The sequence below is a fragment of the Mya arenaria genome, chromosome 11 (assembly GCF_026914265.1).
Source record: "Mya arenaria isolate MELC-2E11 chromosome 11, ASM2691426v1".
NCBI lineage: Eukaryota > Metazoa > Mollusca > Bivalvia > Myida > Myidae > Mya > Mya arenaria.
In genome coordinates this window covers 53,363,943-53,388,643 of record NC_069132.1, presented here as the reverse complement: position 1 = coordinate 53,388,643, position 24,701 = coordinate 53,363,943, and the positions used below count along the sequence as shown (strand labels likewise).

The window sequence follows — 24,701 nt, the reverse complement described above, 5'->3', positions numbered from 1 at the left end:
TGTTCATCCTTAGGCCTAAAAAAATATGTCTGTTTCGGGTAACCCGACCCTACCTATAAAAATGCGCCGACCCTAACTATTTTTTTCCGTTTCTGAGCAAAAAAAGTATTCGTTAGCGAAAAGAGAGTTACTATGGGCGGATAAATGCAGATTTTAATCAGAATTATCGTTTATATGATAAAACAAAGTCAGACAATGACAGTAATGTAGGAAAGACTGCCATGTGCAAGAAAACACTCTGAACTTACGACAGATTTTTGAAAAAAAATATCCCGACCTACTCTACCTAGAAATTTTGGAAGGTTACCCTAAACAAACTAATTTTTATTGGCCTTATAGGCGTTTTGGACGAAAACTTTGCTCTGTATTAATTGACTTCGCTGTTTAATTACGGCAAAGAGAAGTCGACTTCGCCTCACTTTTTTTCTTCTAAATTTTAAGTGTTTGTATGGGCTTTTATAGCAATCTAAGCGCGTCTTACAAAGAACTTCCCATGTCGTATGGTGTAAAAGGGTTCTCAAATTATTTGGGTTGATATTTTAAGTGTATAATACAATGCACTAAAAGGTCGCAAAACTAAGTCCTGAAGACCCTGCGGCCCCAGCTCCTACGCGCCTGAGATATGGATGAAATGCATTGAGGACAAATCATGTGTTTGAAACACATTGAGTACATAACATCATTTTATTTTTGCATGTTTTGGCTATTTCATCATTATTGAATGCTTGAAGTTTTAAAATCTCGTGTACACAGATCTGATGTCATTCCAAACACAGGCATCTGAATCATTGTTTGTCACTAAAATATTGTTTAAAACCATTTTGGGTACATACAATGAGATAAACAACACATCTGAAGATGTTTAGTGTCTTTGATGTACAAAAAAGACACTAAATATCTTCAGATGTGTTGTTTATCTCATTGCATGTACCAAAAATGGTTTTAAACAACATTTTAGTGACAAACAATGATTCAGATGCCTGTGATTCCAAATATAAAGAAATAATTGCAAATAGCTATGCAAATCAATTTCAACTTTCAACATGTTTGCTCATTGAACTTTGAACAAATATACAAGTATCACTCCGAATGTGCCAATGTCACACAAGTGAGAGCATGGAAAGAAGCTAGTAGTAAGTATCACTCACTAAACTCCTTCGGGTCATTGTGTTACTAATGCAATTGGGTACAAGAGTGGTCGTACCAACACAAAGTCATACCACTACAAATTATCCCAGATTTGGAGAAGTCGTCCCGTGTGTATTTCATTGTTTAGATGCTAAGGTACGATATGATGAGATCTTAGGCAATATGTCTTATTCGCGGACTTAAAGTGAACTATTTCGCGCCTCCAACATGAATGACGCAACGCCATTGGTCCAGGACTAGTCACGTGGTGGGTTACCCCATAAATTTGCATATGAGATCACTAATCTTATTGTACCAAAATGGCGTTTATTTTCCGATTACGATGAATAATCGAAACATTTCCCAGATAGTGTTGGTTTCTTGATCAATGTTAACAGGTTGTCGACGTGATATATATATTTACGTTACGTGATCAGTAGATGACCAAATATGGGATATACGTGGCGCAGGAAACCATATTCGGGGTAGAGCTTCGAGGTTGTTTTTTTGCACCGGATATCCCATATCGGGTTACCTACTAACCCCGTTACTTATAAAAAAGGACATATACTAAACTTTTTAGCCCTAAGGAAATCTTATTATCCTTATTTTCGGTAATGGTCTTATAATATGACATATACATGGGACGACTTCTCCAACTATGGTTCATCATAGCGTTGGTCACAACTTCCACTGTACCCCATTCAATAAGGGAAGCAGTTAATTTAAAGCGAATGTATGCAATATGTTATTTGCTATACCATTTGATTTTCGACGTTTCTCTTCAAACGCTTCCGTAAAAAATGATGCTTAAATTAAACTGTAAAAACCAGCGGATCCAGAGGGAGGGACTCCCTCCCCATAATTTTCCAATTTCACAGAAAAAGAGTAATGAAATACGCAAAAATTGCACCATTTCGGATTAGAATTTTCTTGGAGGAGAAGCCCCGAACCCCCTGCCAGCACTTTAGACCAGATAAATTTCGGTTCTGATGGAGGGGCACAAGTCAAAAGGTTACGCCCCCTAAGTCACGCCCCTCTAAGGTAAAATCCTGGATCCGCCCCTGGTATACAAGCTTAAAATGTCTGATTCAATTCAACTGTCACATTTGCATAATTTCACGATCAGCACTGGCTATATTTATCCTCGGGTCAACTCGCGGTTTACATTCATTATCTTTTGAGTTTAAACGTCTTACACTTAAATTTTCGGCGGATTTTTGGTCCGCTATTGCCGTTTTTGAAATCGATGATTAATAGTGTTTTCACACTGGCACCGGATTTTTTTCATATCTTTGATATTATAACTTGGTATTTTAAGATTTTTTTTATTAAAAAAATGATTGATTATGAAAATCCGGTGCCAGTGTGTTTTCACGATACTATGAATTTGCAACACATTATTTATTTGCGCTCAATGTCAACATTATAATGTCATCTGACATTGTTGCGCATCTAAAAGCATACTCTTGTTGGGGGGGGGATATCAAAAGAAAATAGGATTTTATGGACGAAATGTAATGAGTACCCATGTGTAGGAAAGACATTTAGTACGTTACAGGCATTTGTTGCTTACATGTTCATTTTATTGGTTGCTTATAAGGTTAAAAACAAACTCGTGTGTGCAGATCTGCTTTCATCCAAAATATCACAGTTACCTGGTATTTGGACTTCAGTTTTGGCCAGTCGAGCTATCTGGTTCGAGCGAGTCGGTCCCTAGGGTGATCTCTTGGTCCGAGTATTATAAAAAAAAATGTGTTCTTGTACTATATGATACATAATTATATTAAAGAAATAATTCACTTTTGGTCGTATATTTTTTTACAAATCAAATATTTTAATATTTATTACAATCTTTATCATTGATTTGACTGGCCAAAAATGCAGCCCAAATACCAGGTAACTGTGCAAAATACAAAAGAATTAATTACAAATAAACAGAATGCAAATCAATTTCAACTTTAAACGTTTTTCATTGAACTTTGATCAAATATACAAGTATCACTCCGAGTGTGTCAATAGTTTGGACTACTCGCTGAACTTATTGGAAGTGACTGATTAGGTTCAAGACAAGTCATGCCGCTACAAACTTGTCCAAGATTTGGAGCAGTCCTCCCATAAGTATTCTATTATTAAAGTGACACTCTTATTCAAAATCAATACATACACATGTATAACAAACATAAATTTTGACTGATAAACCTTTAACTATTTACTAAAAATGCATTTATGGAAAATATGAATTACTGATAACAAGATTGTAACCGTGTTTTTAATAGCAGAAAGCGCAAAAATATTAAATGATTGGTGAGTGCTAATATATTAACTGTGGTCTACTATATTCCCATAAGGTAGAAATACCGTGTTTTATGTTCATTTCTTTCAACTTAAACTCGGTATCCTTTATAAGATATATTGTTTTCGACATTTATTCATTACTCTCGGTAATGCTCTTAGGCCACTTCTTTTATATAAATTGGTTTACAAAACCGGCGGGTCTAATTTTCCGAAAAGTACAAAAAAAAAAAAAAAATGAATTTCACTATTTTTTCAAAATTATTTTCCCGACCGTATTGATTTTGGTGCGAAAGGAAAGAAAAACGCACAGATAAGAGTACGAATGCAGTAGATCTGGACTGGTTTGTTGTTCCGTGGCCGTATTTGCCAATTTATAGTGATAGCATGTGAGCCAGTCAACTGTTATGGCAGCGCCGATGGCAATGGCGGAATTGACGATAGCAGTCATTCTTTGTATGAAATAATTAATTAAAATATGCAGGAGTTGTTAAAATAACAATAGCAATAAACATTGGCAAATTTAACAGCCGACACAAACAATAACTGTCACGTGATTGTTGTTATTCCCCGCCAATTTAGGTCATGAAAATATTGTTTTTAATAGATAAAAAATAAAATTGTCAGCGGCTGCCATCGAATTAGTAGACACAAATATCTGTACATTATGTGTGAGAAAAACATTTTATAACATTTTATGGTTAAATATCAAATAACAGTGCACTAAGTGTGAGTGGTGAAATCGAAAGTAAAATTTCTAAGTTGATACCGGTGACCTAATTTCACAAGTTCGGTCGATGGTGTTTATGGATTTGAAATCACAAAATGGTTTGGAAATACTTGTTATTGAGTCATGTAAAGCTTGTGTTTATTCTAGATTACATGTTTATTCATGTTTGGGTTAATAGTAGAGTAAAAACAATGAAAGAGTTGAACACATGTCTCGATGACATTTTAATACTAATGCCATGAGTTGTGTGCAAAACATTTAGATAAAACTACACGGAAAACTATTTTGAATAAGTCCATTTCAATTTGTAATGAACTTGATATTTCACTATAAATGAGAATTCTTGTTGTAACCAAGGAATACTCTTTAAAATGAAAAATAAACAAGCATGAAGTATAGATGCCCTGTGAACTCGTGTATACACAAAATGGCGGAGTTGGGAGAAGATGAAAATATCCGATACATAATTATGGATTTCTCTGTTACTATCATTGGTACATAAAGTTAAGTCACATGCTAGATTTATTATTTTGTTATGTGATTTTTATGTACTGATGTGGTAATTTGATGCAAGATTTGAATTTGAAATGGATTTGGTGAACATCCCATGGTAAATATCCCGGTCCGAAAATATCCGAACTTAGCATGGATCGGGTTACACACAACTAGGACCCACCATGGTAAAGGTGATCAAAACTCAAATCTAGGTCTAGTTTGGTTTTTAGTTTTTCAGGAATTGCTTTCACAATGTTAAAGCTCAAATGTCTTCATAAAATGTTACTTCCTTATTTACAAAATTGGTAATTATTTCACTTTATTGGCATTTTCCAATATTGAAATAACTGAAACAATGTTTAGAAAATATTATGTATTGTTTTAATACAGTGCATTTTTTTGTATTTTAATGCGTAAAATTGCCTTCTCTTTTTTTCAATTTAATATTGTTCAGTTTAGTGTTCTGCATTCACTTTTGCTTTAGCATACCCTTGAAGCTTAACAAATGTCTTGCTGAGTGATATTCAATGTATCTTTGATAAAAAGTGTAGTTTATACATGTAAACATGTTTTATAGTCAATTTCATTGATGTTTTATATGCACAGTATGTAAGATTTAAACTGTATGTTTAATTAGAAATTTGAAACTTTGAGTGTATTAAAACATGCATTAATAGCAGTTTAAAAATTTAAAATGTCATGTAAATGATATAAATTTTCAATGTTTTTATGTTGTTCTTTGATTTTTACCCTTTAAGAGTATGTTTTGTGACTTTTAACCTTTTTTTTTTTTTTTTTTTCGACCGCCCGGTGGACATTTTTCCCAAAAATTCTTGTAAACCAAAAAATAAAAAAGGAGTGGCCTTACAACGTTACATATACGACCGTATATGGGACGCCTTCTCCAAATATGGTACATCATAGTGGTATGACTTCGCGTTGGTTAAAACTTCTCCTGTACCCCATCAAATTATTAAGGAACCAGTTACTGTAAAGGCGCACAATATTATAAGTTACTGGGTTAGTAGGTGACCCGATATGGGATATACGGGGCAAAGGAAACCATATCGTGTATTCATCGGAATCGGAAAACAGATGCCATTTTGGTACAATATAAATTTGGTGACCCAATATGGAAAAATATGGGGTCACCACGTGACCAGTCCTAGACCAATGGCGTTGCGTCATTTATGTTGGAGGAGTGATATAGGTTGATGTTTTTTTTGATATTGCGTATGATTTGGGTACGGATAAAAGATGGCGAAATGTTCACGCTTTTCAAGTGGGGTATTTAGGCCACGTACATGTTGCTATTAATAAAAAAAAAATGAATATTTTTTTATTATTTTTTTTTCACAAATTATACACTTTAATTTTTTATGATTTAAGTCAAATGAGTTAAAAATGATAATGCACTAGCATACACGATTTAAAAAAACCTGCATCAGCCTATATTGTGCGCCTTTAAGGCTATAGTAGGCAATAAGTTATACCATATTCCAATCGATACTCTTCTCTTCAAATGCTTCCGTATTAAACAACGCGTGAATTAAACTGAAAACAAGCTGAAAATGTATGATTTATTTAAACTGTCACATTTGTGTAAGTACACGATTAATGCACTAGCTGTATTTATTATTTTGGAGGTTAAACTTATAACATAACACATGAAAATTCTGCGGATTTTTGGTCCGCTTTAGCCATTTTGAGAGCAATGTTTTCTAAACAGATTTCATCGTAGAGTTTTCCCGATATTATAAAGTTGCAACACCGCATTTATCTGCGATCTGACATTGCGCATCTTATAAGACAGTGTATCGTGGATGATATAACTGACAACGTCTGGCGATGTGATGATCCGCTTACGAAATAAATTCGGCAATTAGGGCAAACAGTGCAGCATAACATAAGCATAAAAAACGACACAAACATGCATATCAAAATTACTAACCTTAATATATTTCCTGTATACACTCTAGCTAGGTATTCACATTTTCGCTGACTTATATCGAAAGGGATGATGTTTTATAAAATAGGAAAAGTAAGAGTAAAAATACTCGAACAATTGATTTATAAATGTATGCACCATTATGCACTTTATGCCTCATTGGTCTACGACCTCCTGGTTTATTTTAAATAAAACTTGAAACTTGAAAATAATTCGTAATACTTTCAATCAGTCAAGCACGCCACAACATATCGCTATTTTTCGTTATTAACGCTAATGAAAATTGTGGTATTCAAAGTCGATATTTGAGCAAATATCAACAGCTGGTGAAGGGTTCCAGCTTTTGGAATCTTAGTTTTAACACTCCTAAGCCCCCCCCCCCCCCTCCAAAAAAACAACATTAAAACACTGTTTGTTTAGGGTAACCTTCCCAAAATTTCTAGGTAGGGTAGGTAGGGATTTTTTTTAAATTTTTTATTATTTTTTTTTCAAAATCTGTCGTAAGTTCAGAGTGTGGAATGTCTACGATGCCAGAGAACCAGCAACGATCCTTTACACATTAAAAAGCTTCGGCATTGTTAACAGTACTCTTGTACTGAACGCCTCAAGATTTTAATCGGAACCGTCATCGGCAGTCATTCCTACATTACTGTCATTGTCTGACTTTGTTTTATCATATAAACAATAATTCTGATTAAAATCTGCATTTATCCGCCCTTCGTAACTCTCTATTCGCTAACGAATATTTTTTTTGCCCAGAAACGGAAAAAAATAGTTAGGGTCGGCGCATTTTTATAGGTAGGGTCGGGTTACCCGAAACAGACATACATGTATTTTTTTTAGGCCTAATGATTTGCCAAACTTGATTTTGTCATCAAAAAGGTGCATTTTACATAAACATGAGCGTGTCCCTTTAAGCTGTTTTGAATTGTTTGAAACACTATTTCGTAAACGATGATGTGTGCGTGTCCGTGTGCGTGGCGTGTCTATGCGCGCGGTTTAGTGTGTGTGTGTGTGTGGGGGGTGGGGGGGGGCAATTATTCAATGTGTATTACTGCGTACTGTAAAGGCGTATACCTGAGTAACCATGGTTTGTCCTCGACGATGAGATTTGCACCCCAAAGATCACCACCGTCCGATGTATTATGATAAGCAACTGAACTATGTACCTACCATAGTTCAAATACCATAGGATCAGAAAGAAATATATCACTCGAGACTGAAGTGTTCGGTATCAAAGTTCGATGGATAAAATCTGGGACCATTATTAAAGATAAAAAAGACACTGAAGAGCCATGCACTCTATAAACTTTCGCAATGCCTTCAGAGAAAAGGCCAATCACTTGGTTTTATTGGTTTACGGTCTCGAAATACTTCAAATTGATGTTCGCTAAAATCATTGAGTCAATAATACATGTTGTGCGTATTAATTAAAGTAGTGTATGTTCATTTATCAGTCATGATGGTTTACCAACTAAAAATTCTCGAAAGTACTATAATTACTTTATAACTTCCTCAACCCATTTAACCACATTACAGCTTAGTATGGTTAAAAATGTTTTTTTCCCTCTGTAAGTGGTCAACATAATGAAAAGCAGTATTCTTCAAATAGGCCAATACATTTATTTAAGAAAATCAGCAGTCAGTCGTTATCGAAAATAATCAAGTGAACCGGTAGATGTAAATAGTGGCTGGTCCACTAGGTTGGTAGTATATACACAATACTTAACAGTATGTAGACCGATTTAACAAGTTCAAGATTGTAAGTATGTATCCTGTGTCGCATCAAGCCATTTATTTTTGTAAGCATTAGCGGAACCAGGGGGGTGGGCGCACACGCCCCCTCCCTTAAAACGTCCAAGTTTACTTACTATTTTAGTTTAGGAGAAATAATACGCCCAAAAATGCTCTATTTCGGACAAGAAATGTTTAAATTTGCTTTGCCCCCCCCCCCCCCCCCGGTTCTGAGGGTGCGCTCAAATCAAAAGGTGACGCCCCCCTCTAACGTCAAATCCCGAAACCGCCCCTGTAAATTAAGTACATACTTATAACATTTAATCATTGCTTAGGATCATAAGTATGATATAAGGAGCATTCTCTCATATATTGATACAGAATTTTATCATAGATTTTAACGAGAACAAAAACAGGAACTATATTTTATAGTTTGTATTTGAGTAATAATCAATCAAACAGCACTTTCAGTTTAATTCAACTGTGTTTGCCAATTTAATGACCTTACAGGGAGGTTAACTAAAACACACAATTTAATTAAAATATTTACAAATAGCAATAAATCAAATTTATTTCCGATCTTTTTACAATATGCACTGGATTAAAATACGGTACCAAGGTAAGTGAAAAGGCCTTGAAAAAACTGGGACGTATTATTTTTATCCCGATTTTTGTTTATAAATTTATAAAAAATCAGTTTTTGGACACGAAACAGTGTTTATGATTTTCTTCAAGGACATGCCGACTATTTCGTTCGTTCTTACAAACTGCCTTGTTAAGATGATTACATTCTGACTTCACTATATACACTGTATGATGAAATACGATGCATTTACTTGAAGCTGCAAGTATTTTTAGAACAACACGCCGATAGCGCGTTCTGATGGAAAATCTCCGGTTTTCCGATTCACAAAAAATGCGACCTGTGAAGGTCAGTATATCGTATGAAATGTGAACAGCTGATGTAATCGATATAGGACATTTCAGTGTCTTAATTCAGCGTTAAATCAAGGACCTGTTCCGTATTTGTGAGCTTGTTTATATTTTTGGCTTTTTGCGGTACGTATATATCTTATTTAACACTGATTTATAGTTAAAGCTTTAAGTTTATAACATACTTATTTGTAAGCTGTAATAGCCTACATTCTGCCTTTTCTCTATGTTTTATCTTATAGCTAAGTTTAACAGTGGTAGTGCGCAATAATGGTTGACATTTGAGGAATTGGAAATACACTGAACTACTGTGATGGTTCCGAACATTACCAAAGGGCGAGCTCAAATAGATCTAGTTAGTTTATATGTACTGTATACTTTATCCTGCTGATGCTGCTGCTGATGACGATTATGTGGTTGTTGTTATGGTGGTGGTGGTGGCGGTGGTGGTGGTGCTGCTGCTGATGATGATAATGGCGATGATGATGGTAGTGGAGGTGATGGTGTTGCTGCTGCTAGTTGTGGTAGTGGTGGTGATTGTGGTGGTGGTGATGATGATGATGATGATGATGATGATGATGATGATGATGATGATGAATGCTGATGGGGATGATGGTGGTGGTAATGCTGCTGATGCTGCTTCTGATGATGATGAGGGTGCTGCTGCTGCTGCTGCTGATGATGATGATGACGGTAGTGACGGCGATGGTGGTAGTGGTTGAGGTTGTTGTGGTGGTCGTGGTGCTATTGTTTCTGCTGCTGTTGATGGTGATTATGATGGCGATGAGGATAATAGTAGAGGTGATGATGTTGCTGCTGCTAGTTGTGGTAGTGGTGATGGTTGTGGTGGTGGTTGTGGTGGTGGTGGTGATGATGATGATGATGATGATGATGATGATGATGATGGTGGTGGTGGTGGTGGTGATTATATACTGTTTTCTCATACGAAATTAATACATTACAATCTCCCAATACTAATGAAAGGTTAATGCACTGATTTTATCTTATTTTAAGTTTCATTCCTTCTCAATCTCGCGTAAATCGATCGAGATTTGTGTCATTAAAGGGACATTGTCCGCTTAAGCGAGTTCATTAGTTTATGTTTAGGAATAATAAAATAAATTGCAGGTTGATTAATGCGCCTTCAAAGTTTCTAATTAACGAAAGTGCCGACAAACATGCTGCACTCTCACAGATTTACCATTTTTACAACTTTTCTATCTTTTGACTTGGAAAGGGCAAATTTTTGCGTAGGTATCTGCAAACCAATGACATAAGATTGCTGACAAAAAATCAGATCGTAGTTTTTCCCATATTCGTTCCAAAATTAATGCTTTATGGCTTAAACCGTTACGAACGGTTTAAGATAAATGCATAAAACATCAATTTTTGAACTTAAATATAAAAATCTGCGATCAAGTTTTTTGTCAGGTGTTCTTATATAACTGATTTCCATGGATTTTCGCAAAAATTGGCTCGTTCCAAGACAAAAAATAAAAAAAAGTTGTCAAAATGTTCAATCTGTGAGAGTTTAGCTTTAAGGTTTTTAGTATTTAACCAACAACCCGCAACAGTTTTTAAAACGATAAACATTAAAATGTTAAACATTTATAAATTGTGTAAAAAAACCTTACATAAAAACCTCTCAGCGTCACTGTGTATCGTGATTAAATGGATATGGTCTCCGATTGCAGACTTAAACGTCGTTTATATGGCGCGATTTACCCCCGGAGTCAAAATTTCCACCATTGGCAAATATGTGCATATGAACGCACCTACCCACGGGGTTAAATTTACCCTATGGGAAAATATGATAGAGTAAATATGCCCCCATGGGTATTTCCGAGATGGCAGGGGTTTTACAGTCAAGTGTTGACAAATTAAAAATTCGAAGTTAATTGTCACAAAACACTCTATTTATTTATCATTTTTTGCATTTTTTTCGGCAGACTGTTCTTTTAAGGACTGCAATGTTTGAAATAACATGATTATAAATATTTTAAGTATTATATATTTGGGCTAATAGGACTTTCTTTGAGACTCGTATAATTTTTATGCTTATATAAAACCTTTAAATACATTTAATTTAAAGCTGTCGCATTTCTATTCCAGCTGTTAATTTGGTACATGAAGTTGTCTAGACATCAGATTGTTTCAAAATCGGCAATTTAAAGTGTTTCATTAAAACAAGTATGCGCTAATGTTCGGCAGATAATACATCACTTTATAACGTGATTAAATTAATATTTTGTCGCTGTCTCAGCTAAGTTGACCCGTTTAAAAATAGCGCATAATGGTTTCCCAGTTTATAGTGTGTATATTTAGCATGTGCAAAATTTGCACAAGTGTACAAGTTACACCTCCTGGCAGAATTGTACGCCGTTTGTATGGCGAGTATTGCAACCGGGGGCAAATACGCTTTATGGGCAAATGTTCGGCAAAAAAACGTAGCACAACAGTACCTGGGATAAAGTATTCTCTTTTCTTCTAGTTAACATTTTTATAATTAAATTCATTGTATATTCATGTCTTAACTTATCACCTAGATATAAAATTTTCAGAAAAGTTTTACAATTGAATACGAAATAAAGGAAGGAAATTGTATTAGCCTTTAAAATGTAGATATCAACTTCGGTCGTGGACAAACGATCGATTTGAGTGTAACACGCAGTTGCTGATATATGCGGAACATAATGGGATTGTTATTACTCAAAGGCTCTTGATATGTAGTTCAACAGTTACTTACATGTCCTTTTCTTGCTGCCCGACAAAATCCTGTTCGGTTTAAAGAATAGCTACTGTAAATCTGAAAGTTTTTATAAGATTGTCCGTGTTTTGGCTACATGTTCTTAAACGCAGGCTAGGTTAATTGTTACAAAAAAACAAACATACCACAATATCTAGCTAAATTAATTCATTTTTGTGAGCACTACATGCAGTTTTGCAAACATTTTTAAAAAGAATGCATATTGAATTTTGTATGAATTCTGCCAATAAGCATCACCTTCTGTTTGTATTTAATATACGTAAATGGGATATAGCGAACTTCATTGTAATATGGTAACACATGTATATTATATTTCCCTATAATCTTACAGACAGTTGGACAGTTACTAAATGAACAATGGCAATCGACAAGAGCCTCATTATCTCCAACTCCGAGATCGCGGATGTTGCAGAAAAGCCCCAAGTTTCACATCCGGGCAGCGATAAACCAGTGGAGACAACTACAAGTACAATTGACTCGAACTCTTCAACCAAGGAGGTTGATGAAGACAAAACGGCAGGATTACCCATAGACCGGGGTTGGGCCTGGGTGGTGCTATTAGGTAATATTCGTCTTTAAACAAAGTAGGTGTATTTCTCCTCATCAAAACAAGTATTTTTTTTTCTCTCTTTAAGCAAAGTAGGTCTATTTCTCCTTTTCGAACAAAGAATGTGTAATTCTCTTCTTTGAATAAACCATGTGTATTCTCTTCTTTGAAGAAAGTAGGTGTATTTCTCTTCTTCGAACAAGAAGGTGAATTTCTCTTCTTCGAATAAAGTAGGTGTATTTCTCTCTTCGAACTAAGTAGTTGTATTTCTCTTCTTCGAATAGTATTGGTATTTAAAAAACCTTAGGATAGACATGTGAACTTTGATTTCCGAAGAAGCGAAAACGCCTGCCTAAACCACAGGCGGTAGTTACGTTTACAGGACCCAGCATATATATGGCCAAGCCCCCAACCGCCGCACCATTTTAAATGGAATATGATCATTTAACACAAAAACCTAAACCTATGTTATAATAGTATACATTGGGAAAACTCATTTTCGTGGAATCTTTGGTTGATATATTTGGCAGTATGTCGGTGCTGACTAACAAATCTACACCGGACTGCTGACAAAGTTGGCTTAATTTTAACAAAAGTTATGCAGAAACAAATCTATTCTTATCGTTTTATCAATGGCTTTGAATTACGTCGCATTGATGATTCGCGGAGATTTTATCAAATGGTATTGCATCAAACTATGAAGCCGGAGAACTCATCAAACCAAATGGCATCTCAACAAACTGTATTTGTTGACAATCGTATTACAATTAGATTTTCAGTAATCGATAAACAACGTTACAAAGCGTAATGAAATTAAGCTAAGTCACGATAGGATTTTAATGAGCTTGGTCTGTTGATGAACTACAACTCTAGTTACTGTTAAAAGGATTATCCCCGAAGGACACCTGCTTTGTTCTATATAGCCTTGATCGTTAGGTAACTAAATACAGATAAACCATTGTATCTAATACATAACTGTACGATCGAGAAATTCAGTTGAATTCAAGGTAATGTTCAGAAATTAAATTAAAGTCTTCACAAAGATAGGGCCGATTGTTTAGAACTTTGTTATAGTTAACAACTTGATTAACCTCATCGTTGTTATGTTTTTAAGGAGATTGTGTGTGCATATAATGAATAAATCAAGTACAGCTGAGATAGCTGTTTCATATCTTGTTAGAAATACTACTGATCACAAGCATATCCATTGCACTTTCAGAGCAATATAGATTTGGAAGTTAACATCGATGACGTTAACAACGCTAAAAACTTTTAACAGCTGTTCTGAACAAACAAGCGTGTAACATTTTCAGAAAAGTTATTTGTTTCAAAATGTATCTCATTACAACCAAGTATAACGGATTCGAAATATCGAATATGCTATAAACGGCAAGAGGCAATACCAAACAGGTTTCCTCCGTGTAGATGTAGCCTATTTTGCCTACCGGGAAATACCTTGACTAGAGCTCTTGTTCAAGTAATCCAAGCCTGCCTACATAACATTTTCTCCAAAACTTCACTGTATATATCCGGGTTAATATGCACTCGTAGGCCTTCAGTAAGTAAACAATATATTTGTTTGAAGTATACAGGTATATGTTCTCTCATTTCAGCCGCGGGCTTCTACCTGATGCTGTTCGGTGGTATCCGGAAAAACTTCGGGATCTTCTTCGTGGAGATCCAGTCTCGTTTCCAGTCCAGTGCCTCTATTACCTCCTTCCTCAACACTAGCCAAAATCTCGTCATGAGCATCTCGTGTGAGTTGAATAATGTAGATTTTATGTTTTGATTTTTTTTTATAAACAAAAGTATAGTCGAACCCTGTTGGCTCGAACTCGAACCTGGGACGGGCGAAAATACCTCGAACCTCGGAGAATTCGAGACAAGCGGGAATGCTAACCATCCGTATTAAGAAATCGGTCCATTACATCTAGTTCGAGCCAACGAGGGAATCGAGCCAAGCGAATTCGAACCAAAGGGTTTTGACTGTATTGCATTTATGACTGTACCTGTCTTTTGTAGCTGGATTATCTCTAACGTCTGGAATCTGAGTTTGAGACTCAGGCTCAGACAATTGCTTAATCTTAATTGACTAAAAATGCATCTGTGTTGTTTGTCTCCCGTGCATTTAAAGCTGCACTTTCACAGATTGACAGTTTTGACGTTTGTTTTAATTTTTGTCTCATAAACAGCTGATTTTTCGCACCAATCCCTCGATCCAGTCATATAAGATAATTTACAACCGAACAGATCGCAATTGTCTGGAAAACTGCCGAAATTTTCAGTTTTTCTTAAACCGATAGTGACCCTTTTAGCCGCAACACTTTAATTTTTAACAGAAATATGAAAAACTGCGATCTGATCTTTTGTTAGCAATCTTATATCACTGTTTTCCAGACAATTGCACAAAAGTTGGCTCATTCCAAGACTTTAAATAAAAAAATGTGTCAAATCTGTCAATCTGTGAGAGCGCAGCTTTAAGATGGCTGTTTATCATATTCTATTTAAGTTATCCTACTTGCCATTCAAATTGCAAAAACGACTTGTGAATAAATTTATTTATGTGTCGCAAAATTTGTGAAGTCTTGAATCGTTGCTTTGAAGACCTTGAAGTAATTATGTTAAATGGAGGTGAATTATTTTGTTCCAGAGCGTGGGCTGGTAGTTTCATTCATATTTAACAAGCATGCCTTCTATTGTAGCCCCGATCGTCATGCTCATCGGGCTCCAGTTCATCTCTAACCGCGCCAGTATCATGGCGGGTAGCCTGGTTCTCACCACTGCTTTTATCATCACCTCCCAGGCTACAGACATCAAAGTTCTCTTCCTCTCCATAGGATGTCTTGAAGGTATGTGTTCCATTATGCGACTTTAAATTAATTGTAGGATTTTCATCCCTGCCCGCCCCCTATTTTTTTCGCCACCCTTTAAATTTTATTGACTCAAAAAAAATGTTGAACAGGGGTCTGTATTTGTGTATCTCGTAATCTGTCCATAGGACTTCTTTGAAGTAAAATATGTGCTCCATTTGGAGATTATATATTAATTGTAAATTTTTCATCCCCGCCCGCCCCCTCTTTTACCGCCGCCCCTTAAATTTTATTGAATTTTGAAATTAAAAAATGTTCAATAGGGGTCTGTTTTGTGTATATGTCCATAGGACGTCTTTGAAGTAAAATATGTGCTCCATTTGGAGATATTTTATTAATTGCAATTTTTTCATCCCCGCCCGCCCCCTCTTTCACCGCCGCCCCTTAAATTTGATTGACTTTTAAGATTAAAAAATGTTGAACAGGGGTCTGTATTTGTGTATAGGATGTCTTGAAAGAAAAATGTGTCGTCCATTAGGCGATTAATTAATTAATATTTATTTGCGAGATTTTCATCCCCGCCCGCCCCCTCTTTTACCGCCGCCCTTTAAATCTTATTGACTCAAAAAAATGATGAGCTGGGGTATATATTTGCGTATCGGTTCGGTACGGTCCGGGAACGGCGTTTATTCATACCAGCCTGTGTCGATGTAAACATTCACATGTATTGAAGGGAATTGTTACGGTGGTGGTTATGATTCGTCTAGAAACACATGTATATGGCTCCTTATGCAAAAAGAAAGAGCATGAACACATATTCAAACAGTCATCTAAGTACAAAAATAACATTTAAAAATGTTACCCCTCCCCCCATTAAAAAAATCTGACGGAAAATCTAGCAATTAATTTATATTGGTTTTACGGTTATTTTGTCCTTTTAACTTGCTTTGATGATAAATATGGGTTTGCAGTTCCGTTCCAAGAAAATACTTATGTGGTAATGAATGGATCTTCTAAAACAGCTCCTTCCTGCATAATGGATCATTTTATCCCTGCTAGTTCAGTTCATAGTTATGACACTAGGTTTTTGAGACCACATCTACTAGTACTAGCGCCAATGATTCATCTTCACTTGTCAATAGTGGTTCCTTTTCCTAACCCAAAGGTCAAGAGCTCTGGTAAGAAGTCCTTTGTCTTTCAAGGTTGTTCATTGTGGAACAAGATATAAAAAGTTTAGGTCCTCTGTTAAATCGTACTTAATGGACTTAACGCCATTCTAAGTTATCATTTGTACATTTAACCACAGATCTGTAAACCCGGTTTAATTCACTTCACAACTTCTGTGATATAATTGTGTCAGGTTATTTTAAGTTCGTAATTCACTGCTGTTTTATTTATATGATTTTGTCATCTGCCTTTGCAATTACATACTATATTATTTTTATGATTGCTTTTTAAATTTTGATATTCTATGTATAATGTAGTTGACATGGTCTATTAACTTATGCTTGCTGTTTAACTCATGTACCATGTTTTTCCATGAATAATACACTGTACACAGAAAAAAATATATCCATCCATCCATCATTCGATCCATCCATCCAAACAATTAGTTTTCATTGAGGGTAAAAAATGGGTTACTGCAGGGAAAATATGGGTTACTGGAGGGTGAATATGGGTTACTGGGGGGTGAATATGGGTTACTGGAGGGTGAATATGGGTTACTTGGGGGGGTGAATATGGGTTATTGGAGGGTGAATATGGGTTACGGGGGGGGGGGGAATATGGGTTACTGGAGGGTGAATATTGGTTAGTGGAGGGTATATATTGGCTACTGGGGGCGGGGGTGAATATGGGTTACTGGAGGGTGAATATGAGTGACTGGAGGGTGAATATGGGTAACTGCAGGGTGAATATGGGTTACTGGGGGTGAATATGGGTTACTGCAGGGTGAATATGGGTTACTGGAGCGTGAATATGGGTTACTGGAAGGTGAATAAAGGATACTGGAGAGTGAATATGGGTTACTGGAGGGTGAATATGGGTTACTGGAGGTTGACTGGAGGATGAATATGGGTTACTGGAGGGTGACGGTATGGGTGACTGGAAGGTAAACGTGATAAAATCCCACTGGCCCAAAATACATAACATACAATTTGTCATATGAAGCGATCAGTTGTGTCATTGGAAATTATCAATAGAAACATATCCTATAAACATAGTTACTTCCCTTTACTTACTCATGTAAAGAGAGTAGTAGAGGGTATTTAAACCTGTCCCATCATAATACCAATGTTAATATATACGTTTTACAAATAAAAAGTGCATGGTATCCACTGTCTAAAAACAAAATGTGTAAATTATCTTGCCAACACGCGCACAAACGATTGTCTCATTGGCATATTTAGTATGGCAGGCCAGTTTCGATTAGTTTTAATATAGTTCATACTAATTTCTGCTTACAAAATCAAAGCGCTTAAAGAGTTGAAAGACTGTCGGCCTGCTCTTGAATGGAGCGGAGAGGGTGTGGATATTTCTCAATTTGTCTCAGTCAATTCAACATAGACTCTTGGGCAAATTGCATATGCACATTCATAATCCACTGATAAAATTCTGTTCATTTTGTCCACAAGTGACATAGGTCGAGGGTAATATTTAGATACATCAAAACATATATGGAATAAATAGTGTGTGGGTAAGTCGATCCCGAAAAAGTTTGCGCGTGGATATGGGTTAAGTTTTGTTGCAGAAATAGACCTTAAACATACACTGTATTTACATGTCTAATGTATTTCGTTTGATGCTTGTGGTTTTGCCGGCATGGTAAATTATATACGAATCATGTTTAAAGTGTAGAATAGATTTCTTCGGTCTGTATTGAAATAGTGGAAAATGCCTAAATAATTTTATCCGTGGCAGTGGATTTTTAAGAAAATAGCGCGCAGAAATATATTGAGACAAACACTTTATTTTTGGGAAAATTTTTAATAGCCCATTTAAATTGAATTATATAATAATACATTGCATACAAATAAAAATTGCGTACAACCTGATCTTTCACTTCGCACTATTTTTTAAACACAGAACAGTTTACGAATATTCATTATAACACTATTTTAGCAGCTTTGCTCCGCATATATTAGAGCAGAATGGTAAAGTCAGTTGGGTTGTGGACCACTGCAGTTTTAACCGCGCTGAGGTTGATACGCGTGTAAGTGCAATTGTACATGCTAAAACTGTTATGGGTTCTCTTTTTGCTATACGGTTCTTAAGATATTTCGAGAAATTCGGGCGTGATGTTAAAAATGTTATGTTTTTTTCACATTTGCACATATCGGCGCGGCCATGATGTACAATGATAGAGAAGTAGATAGTTTTGATTTTCTTTTACAAATTTTTGCAGGCATCGGTACAGCCTTGGTTCATCCACCCGTGATAGCCATCATCGGTGAATATTTTCATAAAAGGCGTGGTTTTGCCATGGCTGTCGCCATGAGTGGTGCCAGTTTTGGCGGGCTTATTTTCGCGCCAATTATGTCGGCATTGTTTGAACAGTTAGGATATACGGGCACGCTTATGATCGTTGCCGGGATGACCTTGAACTTCTGTGTTGCGGGATCTCTGATGAGACCTATTAAATCCTTTGAACGAACTTCTAATGGTGATGGAAGTGAAATTGAAATGGAAACGTTGATCTCAAAAAGTAATGGTGTAAAGCCACACATGAACTCTACTGATGAAATAATAGCACAGCTGGTCATAGAACAAGAAAACAATCATATTAGGATGTTACCAGCTAAAGCTGTGTTACAGTTAAAACAATCCGAAAACCCGCACACGAAACTTGTCCGTAGTGAATCGCTTGAACCAGTGAAAGACCGAAACAAAATGAAGCCGGCGGAATCACCTTTATTACCAAGAGCAAGAGCGTGGTCCACCGGTACAAGACGCCAGAGGACTGTATCTGTACAGTCAGAGGTTTCAGCCGCCCCTAGTCACAAAGCATTGTCTCCATTGAATAGTTTAGTAGAAACACTATCACATTCACGAATAGCAATATACTCCAGCATGGCCGAAGGTTTATACGGATCTGTACTTGATATTCAGGAAATTGGTGTAGACAAACGGACAGCGAACGGGCACGCGTATGTAGTGCCTAAACAGTCTATCTGTGATAAACTCAGGTCGTCGTTTGACTTCGGTATATTTCGGAGTACGGTATTTCCGCTGTTCCTCTGTATGGCGGCGCTTCTGTCCTCTATCAGCATTCTGATGCCCTCCTTTCTGCCACCACACGCTAAGGACCTTGGGCTGCTTCCGGAACAGAGGGGCCTACTGCTTTCCGTTGTCGGCGGCGTCGGCATGGCTTCTAGGCTTTTATTAGCCCTCTTGGCCGACAGAGACGTTATCAGGTATAAACATTATTGAAATACAGTCGAACCCCGTTGGCTCGAACTCCTAGGGGCCGGCGAAAATACCTCGAGCCTCGGAAAATTCGAGCCAAGCGGGAATTCTTACCTTCAATAAAAAGAAAAGAGTCCTTAGCATCCAGCTCGAGCCAACGAACAATTCGAGCCAAACGAGTTCGAGCCAACGGGGTTCGACTGTGGTATGAACATTTCCGTTTGACATTGAGGTAAGTTTTTCATTTTCTGAAACACCAACAATATATTTGCAACACAAACTAGCATTTAAGCCGCATAGAGTGACCCGCGACAGCTAAGTGTAACAACACGCCATTTTCTGTTATCCATAGACTGACGACGCTCCTCGCTGTCTTGGCCACCCTGGTAGGCGTCACCATGCACCTCTTGCGGTTCTTCCAGGGATTTCACGCGCTAATCGCGGTCGCCGCCATTGTTGGTAGTTATTGTTAATATTTACTCTTGACATTTTCAAGAAAATTGAGGTGTAATTTTGTTAATTATGGTTTGGGTCAAATTTATCTTGTTTTTGCACCTTTTTTATCATTACTTCTTTATCATTTATTTCATAATTCTTGATGTTATCAAGGCTTAATCAAGTTCTGGTTAATTTTAAATAATCACATGCATTCCTGAACATAATTCAAACGGTTTTTGCTTTATATTAGGAATGCGTGACTTAAATGTAATTAGTCTAAACTATATATTTTACAACCATTGTAAAACAAGTTATTACAACATTTTGTTATATAAATAACTCTGGTTGACACGATGTTACTCGATAGTGTCGTATTGTGTTGTGGGGAAATCGGATTACCCGGAGGGTACCAACTTGTTCGGCTTAGTGACCGCAAATCGTACTCAAATGCGCCCAGGCCGGGAATCGAACCCGGGACGCCGACTCAGAGTTCAGCGGAATGGAAAGTAGAGGACAGAAGCAGTTGTCTATACAGATTAAGAATACAACCTACATTTTCAGCCAATGAAATTGCAGATAACCAATCATGAAGCACTAGACTTAATCGTTAAGAATTTCAACTTTCGCGGGTGTTTAAAGGTCCGCACACTGCCACCCATCCGATACACACTCCCTGCGGACAATCTATCAACCAATGGGGTTGTATTCTAAGTCAGTTAGATGACCTGAAGTAATATCTTAATGCTTAAGAAAGGGCCCGTTCGCATCACTCACTCCGCCCATTATTAATAATTAAGAATTTTCTTAATGTCATATAACTATTACATACACATAATTAATGAGCACTGTTTACTTTTCTGCAGGAATGAGTTGTGAGATGTACCAGGCCGCCTTCCCCGTGATTCTCGTGCAGTATATGACCTTGTCCAAACTCAAAAGCTGCATCGGGTTTTCCACGCTCTGTCACGGGTTTGCTATCGCCGGGACATTTCCATTAGTTGGTAAGAATTGTAACAAATGAAATAAGATCTAAAATATCTAGATAACTGAATCGGCTGTGTCGGTATCTGTCGTGAGACCACAGGTGTTTTTACTGTATGTTCCACATAAACATTAACCTGGCTTTCCACTGAAAAAAGTCTCCATTTTAAAAAAAGTAACTGGCTGTTGTAGAACAATCCAAGACACAACATTTAATCACAAGAAAACAACATTGACCAATTCAGCGTCTCACAAAATTGAGTAGGAATTCATGACCCTAATGTCAAGACGAAAGAAGGTTACAAACAACCAATTTACAGAGTTTCAGGAGCAATGATTGCTCCAATATTTACACTGGAAAATATCGTATTTTGCAATACAGTGTCAATTTATGGTAGGTTCTATGCAAAGTAGCACCCGTTTATTTACTAACATCCGGGTAAACGGGGTGTGGGGGGGGGGGGGGGGGGCAGATAATTGTGGTCATGGGCCTTATGTACGCAAAATCAGGTCGACGCTTTCCCACAAATTACGTATTAACCTTGGCTAGCCGTTTCTAATTACTGGTTGTGCATTTCAAACAGGTTACATCAAGCGACAGGTTATACTTAGGGTTCAGCCACTGGTCGGTTATTCTTTACAACGGGTAGATCTTAAGTACGGATTATTCTTAGGCTACAGCAATTGGTTGGTAATACTTCAGTACGGGTTTATCTGAAGTACAGACTTTAATTAGGCTAAAGCTACTGATTGATTATACTTTAGTATATGGCCAATTTTAAGAACAAATTATACTTAGGCTAAAGCTACTGTTTGGTTGATCTTAAGTACGTATTAAACAAAGGTACAGTTATACTAAGGCAAAATATACTGGTCGGTTAAACTTAACTACGGTTTGATCTGAAGGACGGGTTATACTAAGGTACAGTGGTACTAAGCTAATGGTAAGTCTTGGATTATACTTAGGTACCTGTACCGGTTATACTTAGTTACGGGTTACACCAAGTGGCTGGTTGGACTATACAACCTGCAACCTTTGATAACACGGCCGATGGCCAGTTGCACATTTAAAGGGTGAGTTGATAGTAATTGCCAGATGGATATTGACCAATCAATAATAAGTTATTATTCATTTTTTCAGGCTTATTGCGCGACTCCACCGGAAGTTACTACGCGTCGTATCACCTGCTGGGTACCATGGCAATGGTTGGTGCCCTGCTTGCTCTGTGTATCCCTCATCTACATGACAGACTCCAGCGGGGAACCAATAATGAAGAATCGAACGAAATGGCCATTGTGGTTGAATAGTCATCATATCATTTTAGATATGGTGCTTTATTTAGACCTCCGTGATGTTTATCGTTGGTTAACCCCGATTTACTACTTCGCTATGCTTCGTTGTGTACCGCGGGAGATTTGACAAGGACAATCTCGTATTCATGAATAATTAATGAGGCAATTTCATTTGTTCCGCATTAAATCAATGCGGAAATATGCTTAGATACTGAAAAAATATTCTTGCGATAGCTCCGCCAGATCACTACAAATTTGAAAAGAGCTGCGTAGACCACTCGCCCGTGGATACAGCTGACATTACAAGGGAGAGTACTCCATTGTAACACGCGATTTCATTGAAAGAAGATTTGTCTCCCCTGCCTCATGCATATTCATTTAAACGAGATTCTGACAGTCAATTTACCCATGGTTTATTATTTAGTGTAACGGAAAAAAGTACCGTGGTTGCCGACGATGTGTGATGTTGTGCATTTAAATGGTTTGATGTAATTAATTTCGAAAAACTACCATGATAGCTTACATGATGACAGTACTTATTTATAAATCGCCTACGCTTTCATCTCCCCTGACAAGCAGAATAGATAACTGGATTTCAGCTTTATCAACTTTTTTTTAGTTTTTTTTTATCAATTCTCAATTATTTAAGGTTCATTGAAGTTAAAATACAAAAATAAATAAATAAAATTACAGATAATTTACAATCTTGACCGATATGCTATTTTAACATATCTGGGGTCACGTGATTTGCGTAGTGGCAGAGAATTTTTTAGTGTAAGGGAAGTAACACTGTTTGGATCGATTGCGTTACAGTCTGAAATAAGATGAACGGACTTTCAAACTTATATTTTGACGTTATATATTTTTCTTAAGTATTTACACTGACCTGATCTCAGAAGAAGACAATATGACAAAATTGTGTATCATTAAAATGCGGTATGATAATACTTGTATAACTGTTGTGTTTGTATTTGTTTATTATATTTATGTTATAACTTTATTGTAAATATAAACATGTGACATATAACAACCGCTTTGTTATTTATGCTGACTTCATTGGCGGATCCAGAAATACATAAACATTGAAATGCCACGTATAAAGTTCAACCACTCATTCACGAATACTTTTATACATCTTATAAAGTGGAAATACGTACGAAAAATATATATATTAACTTTAACACAATCAAATCATTTAGATGAAATGCTCAGTTGGAGTCATTAGCGGATTCATGCACCTGGCTCGCGGATCTCTACCCCCCCCCCCCCCCCCCCCCTCTAACCCATAAATCGTCCAAGTGTAATTGTTTGGTCATTATCTGCATTATCTGATAAAAAAGTAATAAAATATCCAAATGTACCATTTAGGACTTGACAATGATTAAAGATGTAACCCCAAACCTCCTTTGTCCGGTTAGCGCAGTGGTTAGCGCACTCGCTTCTCACCAAGGCGACCCGGGTTCGATTCCCGGCCTGGGCGCATGTGAGTTTGGTTAGTGGTTACCAAGCCGGACAAGTGGGTTTCCTCCGGGTACTCCGGTTTCCCCCACAACACAAGACCACACTCTCGCGCAACATCGTGCCAACGAGAGTGACTTAGTATAAGCTATCATAGCTTCCTTCACAATCGTTGTAAAATATATAATGTTTAAAGTAAACCTCCTTTGGTGTTATAGACATTCTAAACCATATGAATTTCGGTTCTGAGGTAGGGGCGCATATCAAAAGGTTGTGACTCAAAATTACGCACCCTCCAACTCTAATTCCCGGATCTGCCCCTGGGAGCGAACTTTAGAAACTTGTTGATAATTTCGGTCTCAGCGTACGACCGAATCCGTTTTATCTCACTATATCATAGAAACGGTACAGAATTCTTTAAAAGTTGTACAAACAATTGTAGAACCCTATCCAACAAACGGCATTTGGGTAAAACCACTGGTACCGGATTTTCAAACTCAATCATTTTTTTTAAAAAATCAAAAAAAAATCTTATAATTCCTTACTAAAAATTATAATACCGAATATGTAAAAAAATATTGAATTTTTTTTTAAATATGCACTTTGTACTGTATAATATACTAACTTACTTAGTATATTATACAGTACAAAGTGCATATTTAAAAAGAAAAATATTTTTTAATATTCGGTATTATAATTTTTAGTAAGGAATTATAAGATTTTTTTTTGATTTTTAAAAA

General features: G+C 36.6%; 1 protein-coding gene across 4 annotated transcripts; it reads left to right on the top strand.

Moving 5' to 3' along the window:
- Nucleotides 1-8,830: 8,830 nt before the first annotated feature.
- On the top strand, nucleotides 8,831-23,520 carry LOC128209813 (uncharacterized). Of its 4 annotated transcripts, none has more exons than XM_052914038.1 (8): nucleotides 8,831-8,949; nucleotides 12,362-12,592; nucleotides 14,191-14,334; nucleotides 15,280-15,426; nucleotides 18,791-19,799; nucleotides 20,144-20,250; nucleotides 21,093-21,230; nucleotides 22,352-23,520. In XM_052914038.1, the coding sequence occupies exons 2-8, from the start codon at nucleotides 12,388-12,390 to the stop codon at nucleotides 22,516-22,518; spliced, it is 1,917 nt and encodes a 638-aa protein (XP_052769998.1). In that variant the 5' UTR covers nucleotides 8,831-8,949; nucleotides 12,362-12,387; the 3' UTR covers nucleotides 22,519-23,520. The 4 variants fall into 4 exon arrangements, with proteins under 4 accessions (XP_052769998.1, XP_052769999.1, XP_052769996.1 ...); XM_052914036.1 differs by lacking the exon at nucleotides 8,831-8,949 and adding an exon at nucleotides 9,111-9,389; XM_052914037.1 differs by lacking the exon at nucleotides 8,831-8,949 and adding an exon at nucleotides 9,499-9,618.
- Nucleotides 23,521-24,701: the final 1,181 nt, after the last annotated feature.